The sequence below is a fragment of the Cephus cinctus genome, unplaced genomic scaffold, assembly GCF_000341935.2.
Source record: "Cephus cinctus unplaced genomic scaffold, Ccin1 Ccin1_scaffold0342, whole genome shotgun sequence".
Taxonomy (NCBI): domain Eukaryota; kingdom Metazoa; phylum Arthropoda; class Insecta; order Hymenoptera; family Cephidae; genus Cephus; species Cephus cinctus.
In genome coordinates this window covers 146,075-164,484 of record NW_014333034.1, presented here as the reverse complement: position 1 = coordinate 164,484, position 18,410 = coordinate 146,075, and the positions used below count along the sequence as shown (strand labels likewise).

General features: G+C 41.2%; 3 protein-coding genes across 3 annotated transcripts in view; 2 read left to right on the top strand and 1 right to left on the bottom strand.

The window, feature by feature from the left end:
- Nucleotides 1-6: 6 nt before the first annotated feature.
- Nucleotides 7-2,171, top strand: LOC107267105. Its single transcript, XM_015738368.2, has 5 exons — nucleotides 7-330; nucleotides 462-593; nucleotides 700-786; nucleotides 876-966; nucleotides 1,035-2,171. The coding sequence occupies exons 1-5, from the start codon at nucleotides 246-248 to the stop codon at nucleotides 2,116-2,118; spliced, it is 1,479 nt and encodes a 492-aa protein (XP_015593854.1). The 5' UTR covers nucleotides 7-245; the 3' UTR covers nucleotides 2,119-2,171.
- Nucleotides 2,144-3,529, bottom strand: LOC107267107 (probable U3 small nucleolar RNA-associated protein 11). Its single transcript, XM_015738371.2, has 3 exons — nucleotides 3,365-3,529; nucleotides 3,046-3,282; nucleotides 2,144-2,984 (listed from the first exon to the last, which is right to left on the bottom strand). Exon 3 carries the CDS (start codon nucleotides 2,950-2,952, stop codon nucleotides 2,191-2,193), a length of 762 nt encoding a protein of 253 aa, XP_015593857.1. The 5' UTR covers nucleotides 2,953-2,984; nucleotides 3,046-3,282; nucleotides 3,365-3,529; the 3' UTR covers nucleotides 2,144-2,190.
- Nucleotides 3,218-18,410, top strand: part of LOC107267104 (rho guanine nucleotide exchange factor 2) — a gene marked incomplete in the record, with an annotated part of 17,723 nt that continues 2,530 nt past the window's right edge. The window contains 19 exon segments of the mRNA XM_025084308.1: nucleotides 3,218-3,352; nucleotides 3,604-3,752; nucleotides 7,212-7,538; nucleotides 8,743-9,098; nucleotides 9,182-9,331; nucleotides 9,395-9,597; nucleotides 10,420-10,566; nucleotides 11,008-11,083; nucleotides 11,187-11,316; nucleotides 11,411-11,603; nucleotides 12,492-12,563; nucleotides 14,005-14,061; nucleotides 14,155-14,707; nucleotides 14,796-15,025; nucleotides 15,116-15,639; nucleotides 15,724-15,926; nucleotides 16,035-16,214; nucleotides 16,279-16,991; nucleotides 17,181-18,404. Of these exon segments, the coding sequence (XP_024940076.1) occupies nucleotides 3,713-3,752; nucleotides 7,212-7,538; nucleotides 8,743-9,098; nucleotides 9,182-9,331; nucleotides 9,395-9,597; nucleotides 10,420-10,566; nucleotides 11,008-11,083; nucleotides 11,187-11,316; nucleotides 11,411-11,603; nucleotides 12,492-12,563; nucleotides 14,005-14,061; nucleotides 14,155-14,707; nucleotides 14,796-15,025; nucleotides 15,116-15,639; nucleotides 15,724-15,926; nucleotides 16,035-16,214; nucleotides 16,279-16,991; nucleotides 17,181-17,487 (4,461 nt within the window).

Genomic DNA, 18,410 nt, shown 5'->3' with positions numbered 1-18,410 from the left:
TCTAACCCCTCTCGATCCTTTGCTTTTCATATACACCGTATATCTCTCTGTCCCTTCATAACTTTCGTCCAACTCTGAAAATTACATCCTGTACACTGAATATTACACCACATACAACGGTCAGATTAACGACAAATTCATATCAGTTCTCGCCGTTCAAAATTTTCCCTGGATTTTTGTTACTCTAAAGACAACTGAGAATTCATACACTTTTCCACAGAGTATTTACTTACCGCATTAAAAAAATGCTCTACACTTGCATTTTGAGTTTACTGCTCGTGGTTAATTTAAAAGGAGTCCGGCAGCACACTGGCCTACCTCTTGAACGAAGTGAGTTAATTTTTAATATAATTCCATTTTTGTAGCTATTTCGGGCTCTCTGAATCGACTTAAAATTATTGTTATTGTGAACACTTAATTACATTGGTTTTATATTTTTTTTTTATATTTGAATTTCACAGGACTTCAAGTATCTAGAGAGTTTCTATTTTATAGAACGGTATCGATTAACCAAAGACCGTGCAACTGCGATAGCACTTCGTGTTCCTGTTGTGAGACTGTCACAATTCTTATAAACAGTCTTAGTAGAAAATGTGAGTAATGTAACTATTATTATACTGCTGATTTACTCATATTCTCGACTGTCCTATGCTCTTCTATGATATTTCAAACTCTACATGAATGCATTACCTGTTGCAGTGTGTGCCAATTTTATTTATCAGGCTAAAGGATTAACCATGAATATCAATCTGGATAATGATATGATTAGATCCACCACAATCAATAGTAATACTTTATTCACTGACAGATGTCCATTAATTTATTAAGATTAATTTTATGTGGTTTCATTGGTTTCTCTCGCGCGTCTCTTTTAGATTATCAACCATTCAGAAGCTGCAGTTCTATTCCTGGCAGTGTTTTCTCTTCAGTTTGTATAGACGTGATGGAACTCAATCTTTTTCCAAGGTAAAAGAAGTATACAGATTTCAAGCATTTTTTATATGCTTTGTTTCAACAGGATTCTTTTCTTCCAGATCGATTACTGCCTGTTTACGAATGGATATATTCTCAAAGAAACAAAAGTGGCAAGTTAATTACAACTGTATGAGCATATCAACGATTCCGTCTGCAGGGAATACTAGTAGTACAGTCTTGAATGGTACTACTGGAATTACTGGACCTACAACCTCAATAGAATCAGACGTAAATGAAATGCCTATGGGACAACCATCTCAACTAGTACAACCAGGGCAACCAGGGCAACCAGGGCAACCGGGACAACCGGGACAACCGGGACAACCAGCTCAACTCGTACAACCAGGGCAGCCGGGACAAATGCCAGTAGGAATTATTGGACAGAATACCCGTGAACCAATGAAACAGCAAGGCCAAGTGCAATTAGAATCATCGACACGAACAAGACAAATACGATCAGCTATAGCTAAGCAGATAGCTCCGACACAATATAGTAAATTACTTATAGAGCGCTCAGGAATCCCCGTTTTGTTGACATCAAGGATCTCCTCGCTATCCAATCCCTATTTCTTCGAGAGCAAACGATTCTGTCAGGATAAAAAAACAGCTTCTATGCGAATGCAAGTTCTACTCCGCAAGAGACGTAATGGTATTCCCAAAATTTATGTAAGATCTTTTTTGAAGGGCATACCGATCCAGAAAATTACCCCGATGTCAATCACCATTGATACTAAATTAAAAATGGCAGGCATAGTTAACGGAAATATTGCATCAATTCCTATGCCAACACAAGGAATCGGAAATTCCATAGGTTCTGGCATTAGTGTAAACAACAGTACTATTGCAGCAACTGAAATCAGCAATTTTCCAATTCCTGCAGCTGCGACGAAACAATCCGTTACTACATTCATTCCCATTTCTATTCCGATTCCCATCATTAATCCAGAAAGTAATAGAGACAATAGTTCGAAATATTTTCCCAGCAGAACACCACCAGCAGTTGGATTAGGTCTTAAAATGAGCTCTAGCAGTGATGCTGCAAAGGAGGTTGAAGAATTGGAAGGAACCATTTCTCAAATACCACATGGACCAAATAGCAAATTCCAACACACTACTGACACTTCCATTGTATTCCCAGAATGAAGGATATAAAAAAAAGTCAATGTAATTTCATTAAAAAATTCAATCATATATTGTGAATATATTATATACATTTTAGCGTTTCCGTTGATATTTCCATTTGTAAATGGGTGCAGAATCCTTAGTGGCTTGTTTTATTACCTTTGGTTTCACTACTTTCTTATCCTGTAGTGCTTGCTGAAGTTCAAGCTTCTGATGCACAATTGTGAGTTCACGTTCTCGATTTACACGTTTTTGAAGCTCTTTGTAAGCCATATGTTTCTGCTGTTCGATCTTTACTAAAGTAGAATCATTGATAGTTGGCATTTTCAATTTCTTAAGACTATCTACCTTCAACCTATTTGTTCGTCGTCCTAGTAAAGCTGGATGAGTATTGAGTTTCTCAGCAACATTAAAGGTTTTTACTTCATCCAAATCTTCAATGAAGAAAACATGATTATTTTTTATCTCATTGGCTGCATCAATCATGTGCAATTGGCTTTGCAGCTTCTCTATCTTTCTAGCTTCACAATTGCGTTTGTATGATACATATTTTAAATCCTGCGTTTTCATTAATTTGATCTGATCGGATGTGTGCTCTTGAGACTTCTCCTTCTCACGATGAACACCTTTCTCTACTTTTGAGTTGATCATGTGAAAATGAAATTCATCGGGATTCCTGTTAAGAGCACGCCTCCTCAGTAAAGTAAGGGTGGCCTGTTTCTCATGATAATCCTTAGCCCTGGCTATGTAGTCCTTTCTCTTTTCTAGAATACCAAGATGCTTTCGAGATTCAGGCTGATGACGTTCCCTGTGTGTCTTTTGGGTAGCCTTTGATGCTTTCTTCCATGAGGACATGCTGATATTGTGTACTTTAATTAATGTACAAGCTAAAGAGGTAAACAATTAAAATCATACATATGACAATATCGAGTTTTAATCAATACTTACAACAATGCTAGACAATTTTCAAAAGATGTTCTCTTGCGTTAATGTACAAATAAACATATATTCAGTTAACCTATTCTGAAGTTGATGTAGTAAGTTGAAATACTACACTAAAGAATTCTTCATTTACTCCAAAAGGCATTATGGTCAACTGACGTCAGTACACAAGCGTCTGGCTATACAAAATGGCCGTTGTGCCTTGATTGTTCAGTAGAAAGTCTTGTTAGAAGGAAGTATTTCCTCATGAAAGCAAATAAGAAAACGGTGTAAAAGTGATTACAATGGATATATAGAACCTCCTGGATGATCGGTAGATATTTACATCACGTTAAACGTCATTAGTGACTCCTAAATTCAAAAGGCCGTTCGATCTGTCAATACGGCATTCCCTGGCAACAAGTGTCGTTCTACACTTTCAAAAACAATGCGACGCTCTACACCTTGTTTGCTCCGCCGGATAATAATTAACTTCATCAGTAACACGTTGCTTCATACCTAGCGATCGTGTACTATGTGATTGCACAATACGGTTCTTTATATTTGGTGGTATTGCTATTTCAGGTGGTGGACATTCCTATGAGTCCTTTTAACTGTGTGTGTCTGTAGGCTGAGATTTTCCTGAAGAGAAATATTTTATGTGTTTTTCGTATACTCCCAGGAGGTTGAGAATATGGAGAAAAGACATGAGGGCCTTGCGCCATTCTCCTCTGGTGAGTTTTACATTTCCTAATAAGTCTACTTCGATGTACCATAATATTTATAATATTTATCTGAATCATGGAAAGTCTATTATTATGCAGAGATACGTGCCATTCAATTTAGTCTGTAGCATCTCTTTATTGTTAAATTGTGTATGTTCAATATTCAGACATTAATGGTTATTGCTTCATATTATTCTATTATAAATATTCTGTATAAAACAGGTGGAGCAATGCAAATGCATTAAATATTTATTGAATTACCTTTATGCATGTGACCTTGATTATCAAATATTTGTTTCAACCTACGTTCTTTTACTATTGATCTAGTGGCATTATTTTTCTTTCAGTTTGTAGATACTCATTCACTGGAAATGAAATTTAAATGAGTATTCTAGGTAAATTGTGGTATTGCATCTTGAATCTGATCTATGAAATCCGCGATTTAGTTTTCCAATGGGGTAGTTCTAGTATTGCAAATAACTCTAGTTCCAATAATACCAATATCAGGTTGATAAAATCAGAAATAGCAGTGACCCTGAACAGGAAATACGTGCCGTTCTCAACGCTATCCAATGAACAAGGATCTCATTTTCCAGCACCTTTGCACTATAGAGCACCTACTCTAACTACAAAACACTACTTCTTATTAAAAAGTATACGACAAGTTCAGTGAAACGGCGATCAAACATCTTTCTGAATCGATATCTAATGACACTCAGCAACGTGGGCGCGATACGCAAAATCGAAACTACTTGTGAAAAGTACGTGAAAATCAGTAACAAGATGATCCAGGCTCGCAACTGTATTCACTCCATAGGAATACAACTGAAGAGCAAAATCTCGTGCAATCAGCCGCTGAATAAAGCTCTGACAAAAAATTTTAAATGGGCAAAGAGAGAAAATGAATTTATTTATTACACACTCCAGAACAAGTCCTTTTTAAGCGGAGACCAAATATTACAATAATAAGCATATTATAAAACAAATATAAACTATTAGAATTCTAAATAAGGTTAAATTGCAATTATGGTTATATAATATTAAAGATAATTGATCTAGTCTAGTAACCTATCAGTTGTAATATTTTGTGCCTATGAAACGGTACAGTTTGGTCTTAAATCTTGTCCCAATCACAAAATAATTCCCAAAGGGTGAGAAATGAATGCATAGAGGTCATATCACGCGACACCAATTTCCCAATCGCTTACTTTGACTATAATACCCAGTGGTGGCAAGAGAGTGATACTGCGACAGCGAGAGAAAGACAATGAAGAGATCGAGGGTTGACCTTGCACGAGTGCACACGAGGTCTTTGGAAAAGCGACACGGTGCACACGGCTAGAGGCCAGAAGGGGTAGCAGAGAACGTTGGTATAGAGGGATGATCAGTACATCACAGCGTAGTAGGGGATACGACGAGAAGGCGGCTAACAGTCAGAGGAAGGGAGAGTGAAGGCAGCTTTAGCTGCCAAGGGTACTATTCCTGGGAGGGCGAAAGCTCCCAACATTACCCACTCCTGGGTGGGGTTGTGCATCCCCACTAACGAGACTGCTAGGAGTATAAGAGAGCCCTCCCGGTAGAGATCGCTGCTAAACGGTGATTGGAACGTCAGTCCAGTGGGAGCACGCCAGTCTGCTGTGAATAAGGGTAGCTTACGCGCGCTTCTGTGGATCAATTGGCGTGCAGCAGTCCGCGCGCTGACTCAAGTTTGAACCGACGGCGACTCACCGGACACGCGACTGAGGGCGATCTCGACGAAGGTAGCTGACAGCCGCAGTCCTTAACCATTTGCACAAATCACAGTTCACACCTTCAACATTTTGCGGCCTTTAAGGCGTATAACACTCGAACGGTTGACGTTACTAAATTCAGTAAACAAACTCGTCTTGATATCGAATATTAACACTGTTCGGGAACTCATGATAAACTAACGCAGAGAGTAAATCAGTAACTTGTATCTTTGTATCCTTATACACCATCTACACACTTATACTTGGTTACGTGTCCAGATCCCGCTCTCTTGATTTTTCGCGGGTGGATGAAACACGTTAATTTACTTTTTCCTATTTTTAAACTCCAACTAACTTTCTTCGGACATAATTCTCAGGAAATTTTGCTCGAGGGTTTTGCATTCATCTCTGCGTTACTTTGAGAGCGGTCTCTCTGTGCTTTTTGTTTTTTCTTGATGTTGACGGAGTAAAGTAAAAGTTTAAAATTATTAGCATATTTGCAAACTGCGAGTTAGAAAATTCATCTACGGGTATAGTAAAAATCTGTTTTCTCATGAAAAAGCGATATTTGCAATTTTCCATTTTCCAATTTTCCCTTGTCCCTTTGTGTGTTTCGTAACAAGCTTCCTCATACCGTCGGCTCTCTTACAGCCGTGTTGGACGAAGGGGTTGATGGAAATTTCATGGGGGTTGCGTTTGACGCGTTTTATTGCATTGGCTCTTGATTGGCGCGGGATTGTTTAACGAGGGCGAGAACATTCGCTTTTGGGAGTTAATGGAAGCTCCGGGTGTTTGCTGATGTCTACCTGAAATGGTTAATCAAACTTTCCAATAGGGGTGCACGAGGCCGTAAGCTAAATGGCGATGGGAAACTATCGGATATCATCAAGGGATCAAGGACGTGCTCATGGAATTGAAATTTGTCTTTTGGGGATTTCCTCAGTAGCTGACCTCATTCTAGGATCCTCCAGAAATTCGACTTTGATTTTTTCCCTTCTATTTTTCTCGGTGTTTCAGCTAGTTCGGTCCTCTATTTGCATCCATCAGCCTGTTGCCCGTCCATTGCGCATCACATTCATATACCTGCATTTTTCATGTCATCCTTAACGTCTAGTCTTACCTTATCCAAAATCATGATTTACTCCGCAAATCTTCATCCCCGCAGTAGTTTAAACTCATACCCACCCGTGACGATAGAACGCACTATGTATTCCCATACATCTCAGGAAGAGAATCGACACACGTCGAACAATTCGACCTGGTTTCCCGCGACGTAAACGTCCCATCCCAGTCCAGATGTCATTCGTAGATTGTTTTCTCAATCGAGCCTAGTTTCTCTCTTGTTTTCAATTCCTGTAGGAACACAGGAGGTTTTCCTATGTCATGAAATTCCCAAACTCCTATCATATCCTGGTTCCTTATCTCCCTGTCAGTGGCAAACCAGGTATACGTTGAGATATAGATCTGACATGTTTGCCCGTAATGTCTGAATTTAATTGAGTTTTATGCCTCCTCATAACTCGGTGGCAGAATCGAGTTTCCCTATACGAAACCTGATCTATCTTTCTTTAGACTATTTTCCTCACTATTACCCAGCATTGACTTCTCTCAGCGAGTATCCTACCTTGTTCTTCATGTGCCGCCAGAGTTTGGAGCATACCCCTAGTGCATGAAACAAGGAAGTATTTCAAGAGCGTACGTTGCTCAACTATGATTCATCAGATTTTTCTGTTTCTAGATGAGTGCCCTAACAGTGGCGAGGACAGCGACGAAGACGTAATCACAGATTATTTGGGATCAACTCATTCCGACTGCAGCAGAGTGCCAATCGGCACCGATCTCACAGGGCTTGATCCTCACCACACAGACAATCTGATTGATTCTGGCTACACCAAAGATACTACAAACATCATGTCGGAGTCCGTCGACGAGCAACATCATCGGCGACGCCAACAACATCCTCAAGAACTAGACTCCGTCGTCCAGAGTCAGCCCGTTCCATTTGTGCCAATTATCAGCGTCACCCCCCACTCACCAGGCTTGGCCAAGCCCTACCTGATACTGGGTAAGTTGCATACATGATAGCCTCGGGAACTAAGGACGATATTAACCCTTTGCACTCGAGCGACGCCGATTCGGTGCCCGGCCGAGTTGAAGTCGCAACTCGAGCGACGCTGCTACGACGCTATGGTCTTTTGTAATTCGATCTCATTATTTACGACGTGCGATGAAATACCTTTCTCGGAAGTACTTTCGTGGACTCGGCTCCGCTGTCATTGTGGCCAAATCTTACAACTTAGTTCAGTTAATCTCAGTGTAGCATTCGGTTGAAACAGTCTTCACAGCAAATCTAGCAATCTAAAAGTATTTGAGCCCTAAAAAATGGAGGAAGATCGCATCAGCTCAAGTTCGGACGAATTACTCGAGGTGGTGTCGATATCATGGTCAAGAAACCCAATGTGGTACTGAATTATATAAAATATATGGGTGGTGTTGATCTGGCGGACCAATATGCGTCAACATATTGCTTTTTGCGAAAATCGCTCAAATGGGGGCGTAAGCTTTTTTTTTTGGAGCATGGAAATTTGCCTCATCAATTCGTACATTTTGTACAAACAAGAAAAGATCAAGAAAGGGGAAAAGCCGCTGAGCCATCTGCGGTATGTCAAAACACTCGTGGAACAATTGAGAGGACCGTATCGCCAGCAACGACAGCAAGCATCTACGTCACATTCGGGTGAAATTCGACTTAACGGGAAGCTCCACATAATGCTAAAAGGGCCAAAAAGGGACTGCAAAGTTTTTTCTGACCGTAGCACGCCTGGAGGTAGGCGAGGAGTCACGTATTACTGCGATACGTGTCCTGAGAAACCTAGGATGCACCTAGGACACTGTTTTATAAAATATCACACCAAAACTAATTACAGAGTGTAATATGTAATAAAGTTTCTTGTTTTCAACATATAAATGAATAAACTTGTGAAATTTTATTACTTCGATACGCTTGTTTGCTTATAAATGCTTTTAAAGTACCTGTAAAAAGTATCCCTGATTTGGCCGAAACCGTCTCGAGTTGCTGGTTAGCGCAAGCGAAAAAGGCCTCGAGTGCAAAGGGTTAAAAGTGTCTCGTATTGCGTGAACGAGGAGAATCTTGTAGGTTGGACCAGAACCAGAAATTACCCATTAGACACAGTGCATAGCGTTCCCTTTTCACTCGAGATTCTTCGAATGGAAAAAAAATTAGGTTTTTTGTATATTATATTTTGCAGAGGATACAGTTCAGCATTTTCATGAACTCTATGACAGTGTCCAACGTATGAGGGACATTACCTTAAGTACTTTACCAAATAATAAAAGGGCAGAACAGAGGCTGATTTCATCCTGTCCATCCCTTCGTCATTTGATTGCCAACGAAGCTGGCACTAGATCCAGTGATCAGGACGGTGGCTCCGATCCCGATCTCCTGGCGAACTGCTCAACAAATAGCTCGCCTAGTCACTTTCCATCCGTAGGACATCCTCAAACTATTCAAGGGATTGATCGAAGACGGAGCTGGACCGATCTGGAGGATTCAAGATTAGGTCGTAGGTCTTCAGCTCAAAATCATCTCCAAGCACAGAATATGGTATACCACTTACTATGTTAAACTTGGTCCTAAGATCTTTATGATTCTTGCCATCCTTGTCATGTATCTCTAATGCTGTATAGCGGCAACGGAGTATCAGCCTGAGTAGCCTGGACAGTGAGATGGACCTGGAGCTGGACGGAAAGTCCCGCACAGGATCATCGAGTGTGGGAAACAGAGCGTGCAGGTCTCAGTCTAGTACGCATTCCTTGAACGAAGCTGACTTGGTGCAGGTACATTTTTTAAATTTGTCTCATACCGGCCGTTTATAGCTATGAAAATGTTGATATTCTCAGAATCCGTTTAATCAGGGTGATTTCAAAAAGATTGCCATAAAACGTGGCGGCCAACGGCTTGGGGAAGCCGTTGGTCTAATGCCGGGTGTCATTGGAGCTCGACTGCCCTTGCAAAAATCGATATCGACGCCGTCAATCGTGACTCCACCAGGACACGCGACTCACGCCGAATCAGCCATCAGAGCAGCACCATCGCTCACAGCGTAAGTGACTGCAGATTGTATATTTTGCTTTTTGAAAAGCCTTTTCTAGTCGTTTTTTTTTTAAACCTAGCTAGCTTTTTTTAATTTTTGTGCCCGTTATATTTCAACACGTATTTGTCATATAGACACAACATCTTTCATATTGAATTCGCCGTTTTTAGACTGTTAATGAATGCAGTCGAGACATTGCAAATAGAATGTTCAAAATTACAGAAAAAAGTTGTTCGATGAGATACTAAAACAGTAATAATAAATCGCATTAGTCTCACACTGCACTCATTGCACCTGCAAACATATGCATCGCGTGGCTTAGCGTACCATAGGCCAGTAGGTCTTTACGCTTTAGCATGGCTGAAAATTTTAATTGAGTTATTGAAGAGAAATCCAAATGGAAAGATACTATACAGCAGAGACAGAGAGAGAGAGAGAGAAAAAAACAGACACAGGCTGGGCGGTGCGGAAGGTCAGTTATAAAGTAACAAATTTTTACTACAAAGTACAAACACGTTAAAATAGAAAAAGAATTGATAAAAGAAAATACAGCAGTATTCCATTGGCAAAATTTCTCTTGTCTCAATAAAGAGATTAATAATATAAGAAATCGCACGGCAATCTAAAATACGACTCAAAAGCCTAAAGTTTCATTGATATTTTTCTTTCTACTCGCTTCTATTTATAATTATGAGATGCCCAGGCATACTTCATCTTCATGCTGCTTACCTGTGTATTCCTGGACTCTCAAAAAAAGAAAAAAAAAAAAAAAAGGCGACGACAGTCGCATATTAGTTTGTGTTTGCACTTGACCATTTGAACGCTAAAAAGCAGCCGGCACGAAAGAAACGAAAAGGGTAGTGGAAGCGAAACCGAAACCGAGGACCTCCATACTGCTCATGGGCACGATTATCACGAGGACCTTACACGAGAAGGAACGCCGAATGTCCAGACGTCCTTGGACGAGCTACTTAACGAGTAAGTAGTAATCGATGATGATCTCGAAACACGGATGGGGATGCTATATCGATTGGCCTCCCTCTTAATTATCCATATATCATTTCACTGTGAGCCCACTACTGCTAAATGCTATCACTGCTGTTTGAGTAACGGATAACGGTTTGTATATTCAAGGAAAGAAAGAGACTACGAAAGCTCCTAATTAGATGCATCTGTTTTTTTGCCTGCTTGTTTTTTTTTTTTTTTTTTTTCCAGTATCTTGTTCCCTTTTTCCTTCACTTATTGTATTTCCTACTGTATTTTCTTCTTGTCTTCTCCTTGACCTCTGTTTCTAATTGCCACCATCTCGCTTCGTCTGACCTTTCTTCCGGATGAGACTTTCATGGGCTGCTTTGGGTATCACCTGAAGATCAATGTCGTTACTAATTAATTAGTGTTCGAACGATTGCTTTGTTTCAGTGGTGTCGTTTACGATGATCATCACTCGGAGAAAACTAGAAGGAAGCGTGGCTCCTTATTCTTTCGCAAGAAAAAGGTATGCCTCGAGGGCAGCCTACGCAGTTAGGTTATACTGTACTATTGCTATGTATCTGAACATCCTCTGCAGGACTTAGGAATCTCAAATGGATTTCTTTCAGGACAAGAGTGGGAAGAAAGTTAGTCAACTACAAACTCATCAGTGGATAACTATAACAGGAAATCCTGGTAGTTACGTTTGCGATTTCTGCATGAAACATCTTGTCAACAAGCCGGTATTACATTGCGAAAGTAATTATCCACGATAGTAACAAATATCAATAACAATTATATGTTCTTGTACGTCTGATACCAAACTACCACTTGACTCGTTTACTATTCTCAGACTGCGGCGTCACTGCGCATCAGATTCAAAACTGCAAGGATCAGCTGAGCCTAGAGTGTACCAAGAGCAAGCACCACTCTAATAAGGCTTCATCCAAGTCGATGTCGAGCGTCTCTAGTATTTCCGTTAGTGTGAATATGAAAAGAGGATCCACCTCGTCGTTACCCTTGCCATCATCAACGGGTAGTGGAAGGTGAGCCGATAGAAAAGAAACAAGAGTGTTTTCAGAAAGTTGCATCGAAACCTTGGTCTCTATGGTCTAATAAGAATCGCACGTGCCGGCATGGCTAGTGACAATTTCGATATCCCTCAGCCAAAAGATCACGGAAACGTTGCATATAACTGTGAAGCAAAATTGAAAAGTAACTTGGGATCTCGAGAATGGCACCTGGGCCTCGAAGCTTTATTTCCGATTGAGTTTGCAAGTTAGCCATTTTATCAACATATAGTGGCAGGCCTCGCATTCTCCACCCTCACGTGTTTACGCCGTAGACTGAAAACAGAGAAAGGTAGTCAAGCAAATGGTTCATTGAACGCGTGTCCTCTCGCTCTCTCTCTCTCTCTCTCTCTCTCTCTCTCTCTCACACTGACACACACACACTAATTCACTCAAAAACAGTTTTCAGAGTCATAGAAAGAAAAAAAGGACAATGAAAAACTGAAAATAGATAGTCAAAATTATAACTAACTTCCTCGTGTTTTATAAATAAATCTGGATTAAAGTTAGAAATATAAAAGGCAAAAGCCAGCAAGCTAAGTTGTGTAGAAAAAAGTATACAGGTGCATATAATTGATAATTTGTCAGCAGTATGAGAAAAAGTGGGAGGATTATTCGCAGTATATTTATTTGCTAGACGAAAGACGGAGAGAGTAGATTTTAACAAACACAGGATTAACTGGGGCTTGAGAGGGATAATAATGAGAATGAAAGGTGGAAAAATGTTTGATCTGATGGGACAGGAAAACGGCGTGAGACGCGAAGTGAAGTTGCGCTAATGCAGTGTGTGCTTTTTCCTTCCCTCGTGCATTCCCTCTCGTGCAACCGCAACATACCGATTGATCGTGTTCTCGACGATTAAAGGGAAATTAACAGCAAGAAAGCCGTCACGAGCTACAGTCCTTGGCGGCGAGTCGCCACCAAGCTCGGAGTCAAGTAAGTCTCTGATATCTGATGTGTCTCCTACGTATCCTTCCTGTCGATGCGGTTCGCAATCTTTCTGTTAAATGTATTTTATCTGTCTACCCGACTACCTATCCAACCACTTTTCTATCACTTATCTCTCAATCAACATTATCCATCAGGATAATGTTCTCGATGCTAATATGTACATACATCTCGTACACAAAGATACACGCAGACTTATAGAAACTTAAACCAAAAATTTAATTACCAACAGCATATCGATACAGAGATAAGTACATAAAGATTGCCTTCTTAAAAATCACAGAGGAACTTGCGAATTTTAAAGGCAAGTGAAAATGTGGATACGAGGAATGAAAGACGAACAAGAGAAAGGAATGGAAACGAAAGATTTCGTTAAATCTTCGTCGCAGCGTCATGTGCAGATTAATAATGATAATGACGTTAATAAAAACATTAGAAGCATTAACAATGTTCAGTTGATAACTGGTGTAGTATCTTGTCAACACAGACACGTGCCACGTGCCACGTGCCACGAGCCACGAGCCACGAATCGACTACCATGCCACGTCAATTCCCCTGCATGTGCTTCTAATCCGCTTGCTTCTACGGAACTTTCTTGAATCTCTATTTTTCCTTCTCTGTGCGTATATGTACATGTATCGTTTTGACGCTCACCTTTTGATTCATAGTTTCGCAAAAATAATTTCTTTTGACTCATCCTCATCGATATTCTAGCAAGAAGTTGCGACCCGTTTCATCCACTGCAGAACCCAAGTGAATATTCAGTTTCCCCAGCCGTCTATGTGTCACGAGTCACGAGTTTTCAAGTAATCTCTCTTTAGACGGAGCCTCTTCGATCTTCAGCCATATACATACATATACTGTGTAAAAGCGATTGCCCCTCATAAATGTTCTCTATCGCGTAATTTGGGAATGTTAATCATACTAACCGAAGCCACTTACGCTTGGACCTATTGACAACAACTGTTATGCCTCTCCGTCACAGTATAAATTAAATATTTTGTGGTTTCTCCGTTTAAGCGACTCGGTGTACGACACAACACGACTCCTAGCCGTTCGTCGGTTCTTATGGGAGATTTTCGAAATGGTCCATGACGTGACTTTGTATCTCGTTGTGCCACAACTCGCTCAAGCTGGGAAGCAAGATCATTTACATGGAGTTCTCCTTAGCTCTCCTGACAGTCTAGCGAATATCTTGGCTTCCTTCCCTCCTGTGTCTCAATTTTCCATATTTCAGATGTAAACTCTTTAACTCTTAATTGCGATAGGTATCACGCATCCTGGAGTATCCAAATGAGGAAATCCGAGTAGCATTACTGATTCGCTCATGGCGGACTGTACACGAAAATAGTTGTACAATCGTTTCGCCATTGGATCTCAAAGTAATGTGTATCTATGAAAATGTTAATCTGAGATACTTTGTTCACAGCCAAACTATTAACGAGGAGAAAGATGGGGACGCCAATCAGCACCGGGATATTTCGGGGTAATTAAGAACATCTACTCTTTATATATATATATTGTTGCTTCTTTTTCGTTGATACCTAATAGAGATTAGTTGTTCCGTTGGCATTATTAGGGGTTGGGAAGAATTTGACTTTGGTGACGAGTCGCACCAATTCACCATAGTCGACCTGGAGGGTCTAGATCCTGAATTGGGTCTAGGTAGAGAGGAGCCTGATTCCTGGAGCGCCGCAATAGGTAGAAACATCGCCCTGAGACTCGTCGACAACTGCGAACGCGAGGTGAAGCGTCAGGAACATATATACGAGTTTGTTCTTACCGAGAAACACCACTGCTTGGTACTGCTTGCCATGGATAGGATATTCGTGGAGGGCCTTCGTAAGCATTTCCGTCTGGGTCCACCTGATCTGGAGCGCATGTTCCCCAGACTGCGCGATTTGACGAATATTCATCTACGATTTCTCCTGAAGCTGAGACGACGTCAGAGCGCAAGCGCAGTAGTGCCAAGTATATCTGATATACTTGTAGATCAGTTCTCCGGTGAGAATTCATTGCGCATGAAAAGCGCATATGGGGAGTTTTGCAGTAGACATAGGGACGCAGTTGATGCTTACAAGTACTATCTAAGACATGATCCCAGGTTTGCACGATTCGTGAGCCACTGCCAGGTACGATTTACGATTTACTTGCAATATTGATTAATTGAGATTTTTGACAAGCGATTATCTAATATATACAATGGTTATATCTGTGCAGACCAATCCTCTGCTTAAGAAGAAAGGCATTCCGGAGTGTATTCTTTTTGTTACTCAACGTCTCACAAAATATCCTTTGCTCGTGGAACCACTGATCAAAACTGGCTTATCCACGGAAGAGGGTGAGAGTTTGCGTAAGGCTCTTGCACTTGTCAAGGAGATCCTGGGCGACGTGGACGCCTGCGTCGCCAACAAAGAGCGCGAAGATAGGAAATTAGAAATTTATAATAGGTACGTCATAGTTATTTCGAGCATTTTTCGTAATTTTTTTGTTTTAATTCAGAAAACCAGCGACACTGATTCCTACTGTTTCTTATGAAGGATTGACGCGAAATCTTTTGCGACTTATCGCGACGCAAAGTTCAAGAAATCGGACATAATGGGCAGCAACAGGCACCTCAAATTTGAGGGTACCGCTTGTTTGATGCAAGGACGCGGGAAAATGGCATCCGTCGTGGTAGTCGTCCTGACCGACGTTCTCTTTTTTCTGGTCGAGACAAAGGACCAAAAATACGCTTTCTTCGCTCCCGACAACAAAGCTGGCGTGGTATCGCTGCAGAAGCTCCTGGTGAGGGAAAAGGCTGGACAAGAATCTCGTGGAATTTACTTGATAAGCAGCAATCCCGCGGAGCCAGAGATGTTTGAACTAAAGATTCAGAAGCCGAAGGATAAGCATCTCTGGATTCAGGCCATCAGATCTGCCGTTGAGGCCTGTCCCCAGGATACGGATAATCCCAACAGCTCCGAATTACGTGACAATAGGTCCTCTTCAATTTCCATGCTTTCTGTTGAGGAGAGGCAGCGCATTGCCGAAGCCAAGCAGTCACATATTCTCAGCATAGTCGGTATGTCCCCCTTTTATTTATCCGTTTCTTCCAAAAGCGCTCGTCAAAACGTTGAAACGAAAACTCGACTTTCTAATTTGGTAGATGAGTTACGGAAGAAAGATACCGAGCAAGCCCTCCTATTGGAGGAGAGAATGGGTCTCCAGTTGAGACTACTTTATACCGCTAGCTTCTGGAGTGGAAATGAAAGTGAATCGGAGAAGGCGGAAAAGGCTGACAAGGCACTTCCGAATTACACCCGATTGGTGCGCAACGAGGGCATTGATTCGGCTCAACTTTGGCAGGAGGTTTCTTATCACTTTATTTTTCATTATTAAATGGATGAGAATATAAATTTAATAAGCTGAAATCATTCGTTCCGGTCGCTCTATGATTTCTTCTATACGATATTTCAGGTTGTAGTGGCTGTTCAGGAAGCCACGAAATTAGCCAGTTCCTTGTCGTATACTACAGGTGGCGCTACCCTATCAAGAAGCTTGAGTTCCGCGGGAGAACGTCACAGCGAAGCCTACGTCGCGCCAACTTTATGCGTTCCACGTAGAGCAGAAACATTTGCCGGCTTTGATCACAACAAGGTACATTTCTGATAAGAGCCTCAAGTACATAATTTCAATTATTCTATTCAATTATTAAACGCAGGAACGATATCCCTGGCGAGATTCAAAAATTGTAAATACAATAGTACCGCTACCAAAGATAAGAGAAGTGATACCAGAAGAAGGTATTAAGGAAGAGGTTGGACCGGAAATTAATACAGATCAGCAGTTAGCAGCTATACGTTTGTCCCATTATGTCTATACGCTATTGTGCATAATCAGTAACCAGATGACAACGATTGATAGCCTACAAGCTCAATTGGCAGTTTGCAAGGAGGGCAGCACGAACACGACCAAGACTTCGGGAAGTCGACCAAATCCAAATCGACAACTGGAGGAATTACGCAATCTTCAAGATCAACTCAGCCGTGAGAAAGCTGCCTTCAGAGCAACAACTCAGCAAGAACGTACTCAATTGGACGAAGAACGTGCTGAGCTTTCCAGACGCCGAGAACAATTGGCTGCTGAACAACGCGATGTTGCACAACAGCGTGATCAATTGTTTAGGCGTTTGGAGGCTCTTGAACGTCAAGGGGTTTCTCTATTGCCTCCATCTACAGCAGGTCCGGCACCAGTGCATATTTCTCACGCCATTCAGGACACCGCGCAGTCCAGAAAGACCCAGGCAGAGGGCAAGCGTATTCCAATGAATTTGATTAGTGCCACTAATCAACAGAAAGTTCAAAGCAGTTTGCCACCTATCAAGCAGCAACTGCCGCTAAAACTGGCTAGCGGTAGCAATAACAGTAACAGCAGGTAAAGTAAAAACATATATTTGCTTTGTCTACTTTTCTCCTTGTTACTAATCGTGCTCTGGGTAGTATAAAATCTTATAACAATAGTTGCCAAAGAATTTTACTCAGAAATACCAAAAAGAGTAAACGCTAACAGGAGAAATTAAAAACAGCACATGCTAAATACTTTTTAATAATGCACGATAAACAGAAGCAACTCTGCAAGCAACAATAGTCCGGATCGTCACTCAAGAACCGAAAGTAGTCCAGCCACAGCGACGAGCTCAATATTCTCATCATCGGATTTTGGAAACTACCAGAGCCACAACAGCCAAACTCATCCGCCTAATAAATCACTAAGGATCTCACGATCACCATCTCATCATCAACGTCACCACCAGCAACAGCAACAACTCGCTCAACTGCAGCAACAACAGCAGCACCAGCACCAGCACCAGCAACAGCAACAACAGCAGCAGCAGCAGCCGCCCCAAGAGGAAGAGGTGATATTCTTCTGACGTTTTTTCTATCGATTCGGTCGCAAATACTCCCGTCCTTCGCGTTCAACAGCGTCGTCAACGCCGACAACAACGCCGTCTACATCGCCGTCTACATCGCGTAGCCAATCGCGTGAATCTCAACGCCGAAACCGTGTCAAGTCATTCTGACTCTGGACTTGCTGCCAGCAGAGGAAGCAGTGAGAAGGTCGATGAGGCGGTAGAGGAGAAAAGATAGAATTAGGAGAAAGAGAGAGAGAGAGAGAGAAAGAGAGAGGGGGGGGATAAATAATGCCAGAAGTTCCAATTTCGAATCATTCCAACCCTAACTGATATACCTATAGAGTGTGTATAATACGTGTATATTTCCTTCGATATACTGTGACCCTCTTCTTCGGTGTAGAAATGCACTCAAAATAAGTGTTATACTGTAATTGTCACTAGGTCCAATGCGATTTGAGCGCGTTAAGCATATAGGCAACAACGAGATGAAGGTGTAACCGAGAGGAAAAATATGTAAATTAACAATGTCGCAATTCAACTGCGAAATTAGACGACAATAGTTGCCAATCGTATGGCAATAATTCTTGAGGTCTCTTTTGCTCTTGCTTGGATGATCTATTGACAATATGAGCAAGAAATGATGTCAATATGACAATTACCATAAAAGAGAAGGAGTCGAAGAAACCTTAGGATATGAATGAGAATATTTTTAGCCAATCAGGAGTATCAGACAGGAGTATCGTGTTCCGTGTCAGATGACGAATACTCTTCCATAAATAAAAAGTAAAAAAACAATAAGGCGATTGATTGTAAGGCGGGTGGAAATAGAGAAGCAAAAAGAAATTCTATTAGTGAAGTATTTAAACGGTAAACGGCTTGTTGCGAGTTGTATACACGATAACAGTTAGAGAGAGAGATAGAGGGGGGGGGGGAAGAAAGAG

What these genes read in the sequence shown, in the direction of transcription:
- LOC107267105 (XM_015738368.2), top strand. Translation starts at nt 246, where the DNA reads ATGCTCTACACTTGCATTTTGAGTTTACTGCTCGTGGTTAATTTAAAA. An exon ending in AAACAGTCTTAGTAGAAAAT is followed by an intron (nt 594 to 699) that starts GTGAGTAATGTA and finishes TACCTGTTGCAG; the next exon opens with TGTGTGCCAATTTTATTTAT. An exon ending in GAACTCAATCTTTTTCCAAG is followed by an intron (nt 967 to 1,034) that starts GTAAAAGAAGTA and finishes CTTTTCTTCCAG; the next exon opens with ATCGATTACTGCCTGTTTAC.
- LOC107267107 (XM_015738371.2), bottom strand. Translation starts at nt 2,952, where the DNA reads ATGTCCTCATGGAAGAAAGCATCAAAGGCTACCCAAAAGACACACAGG.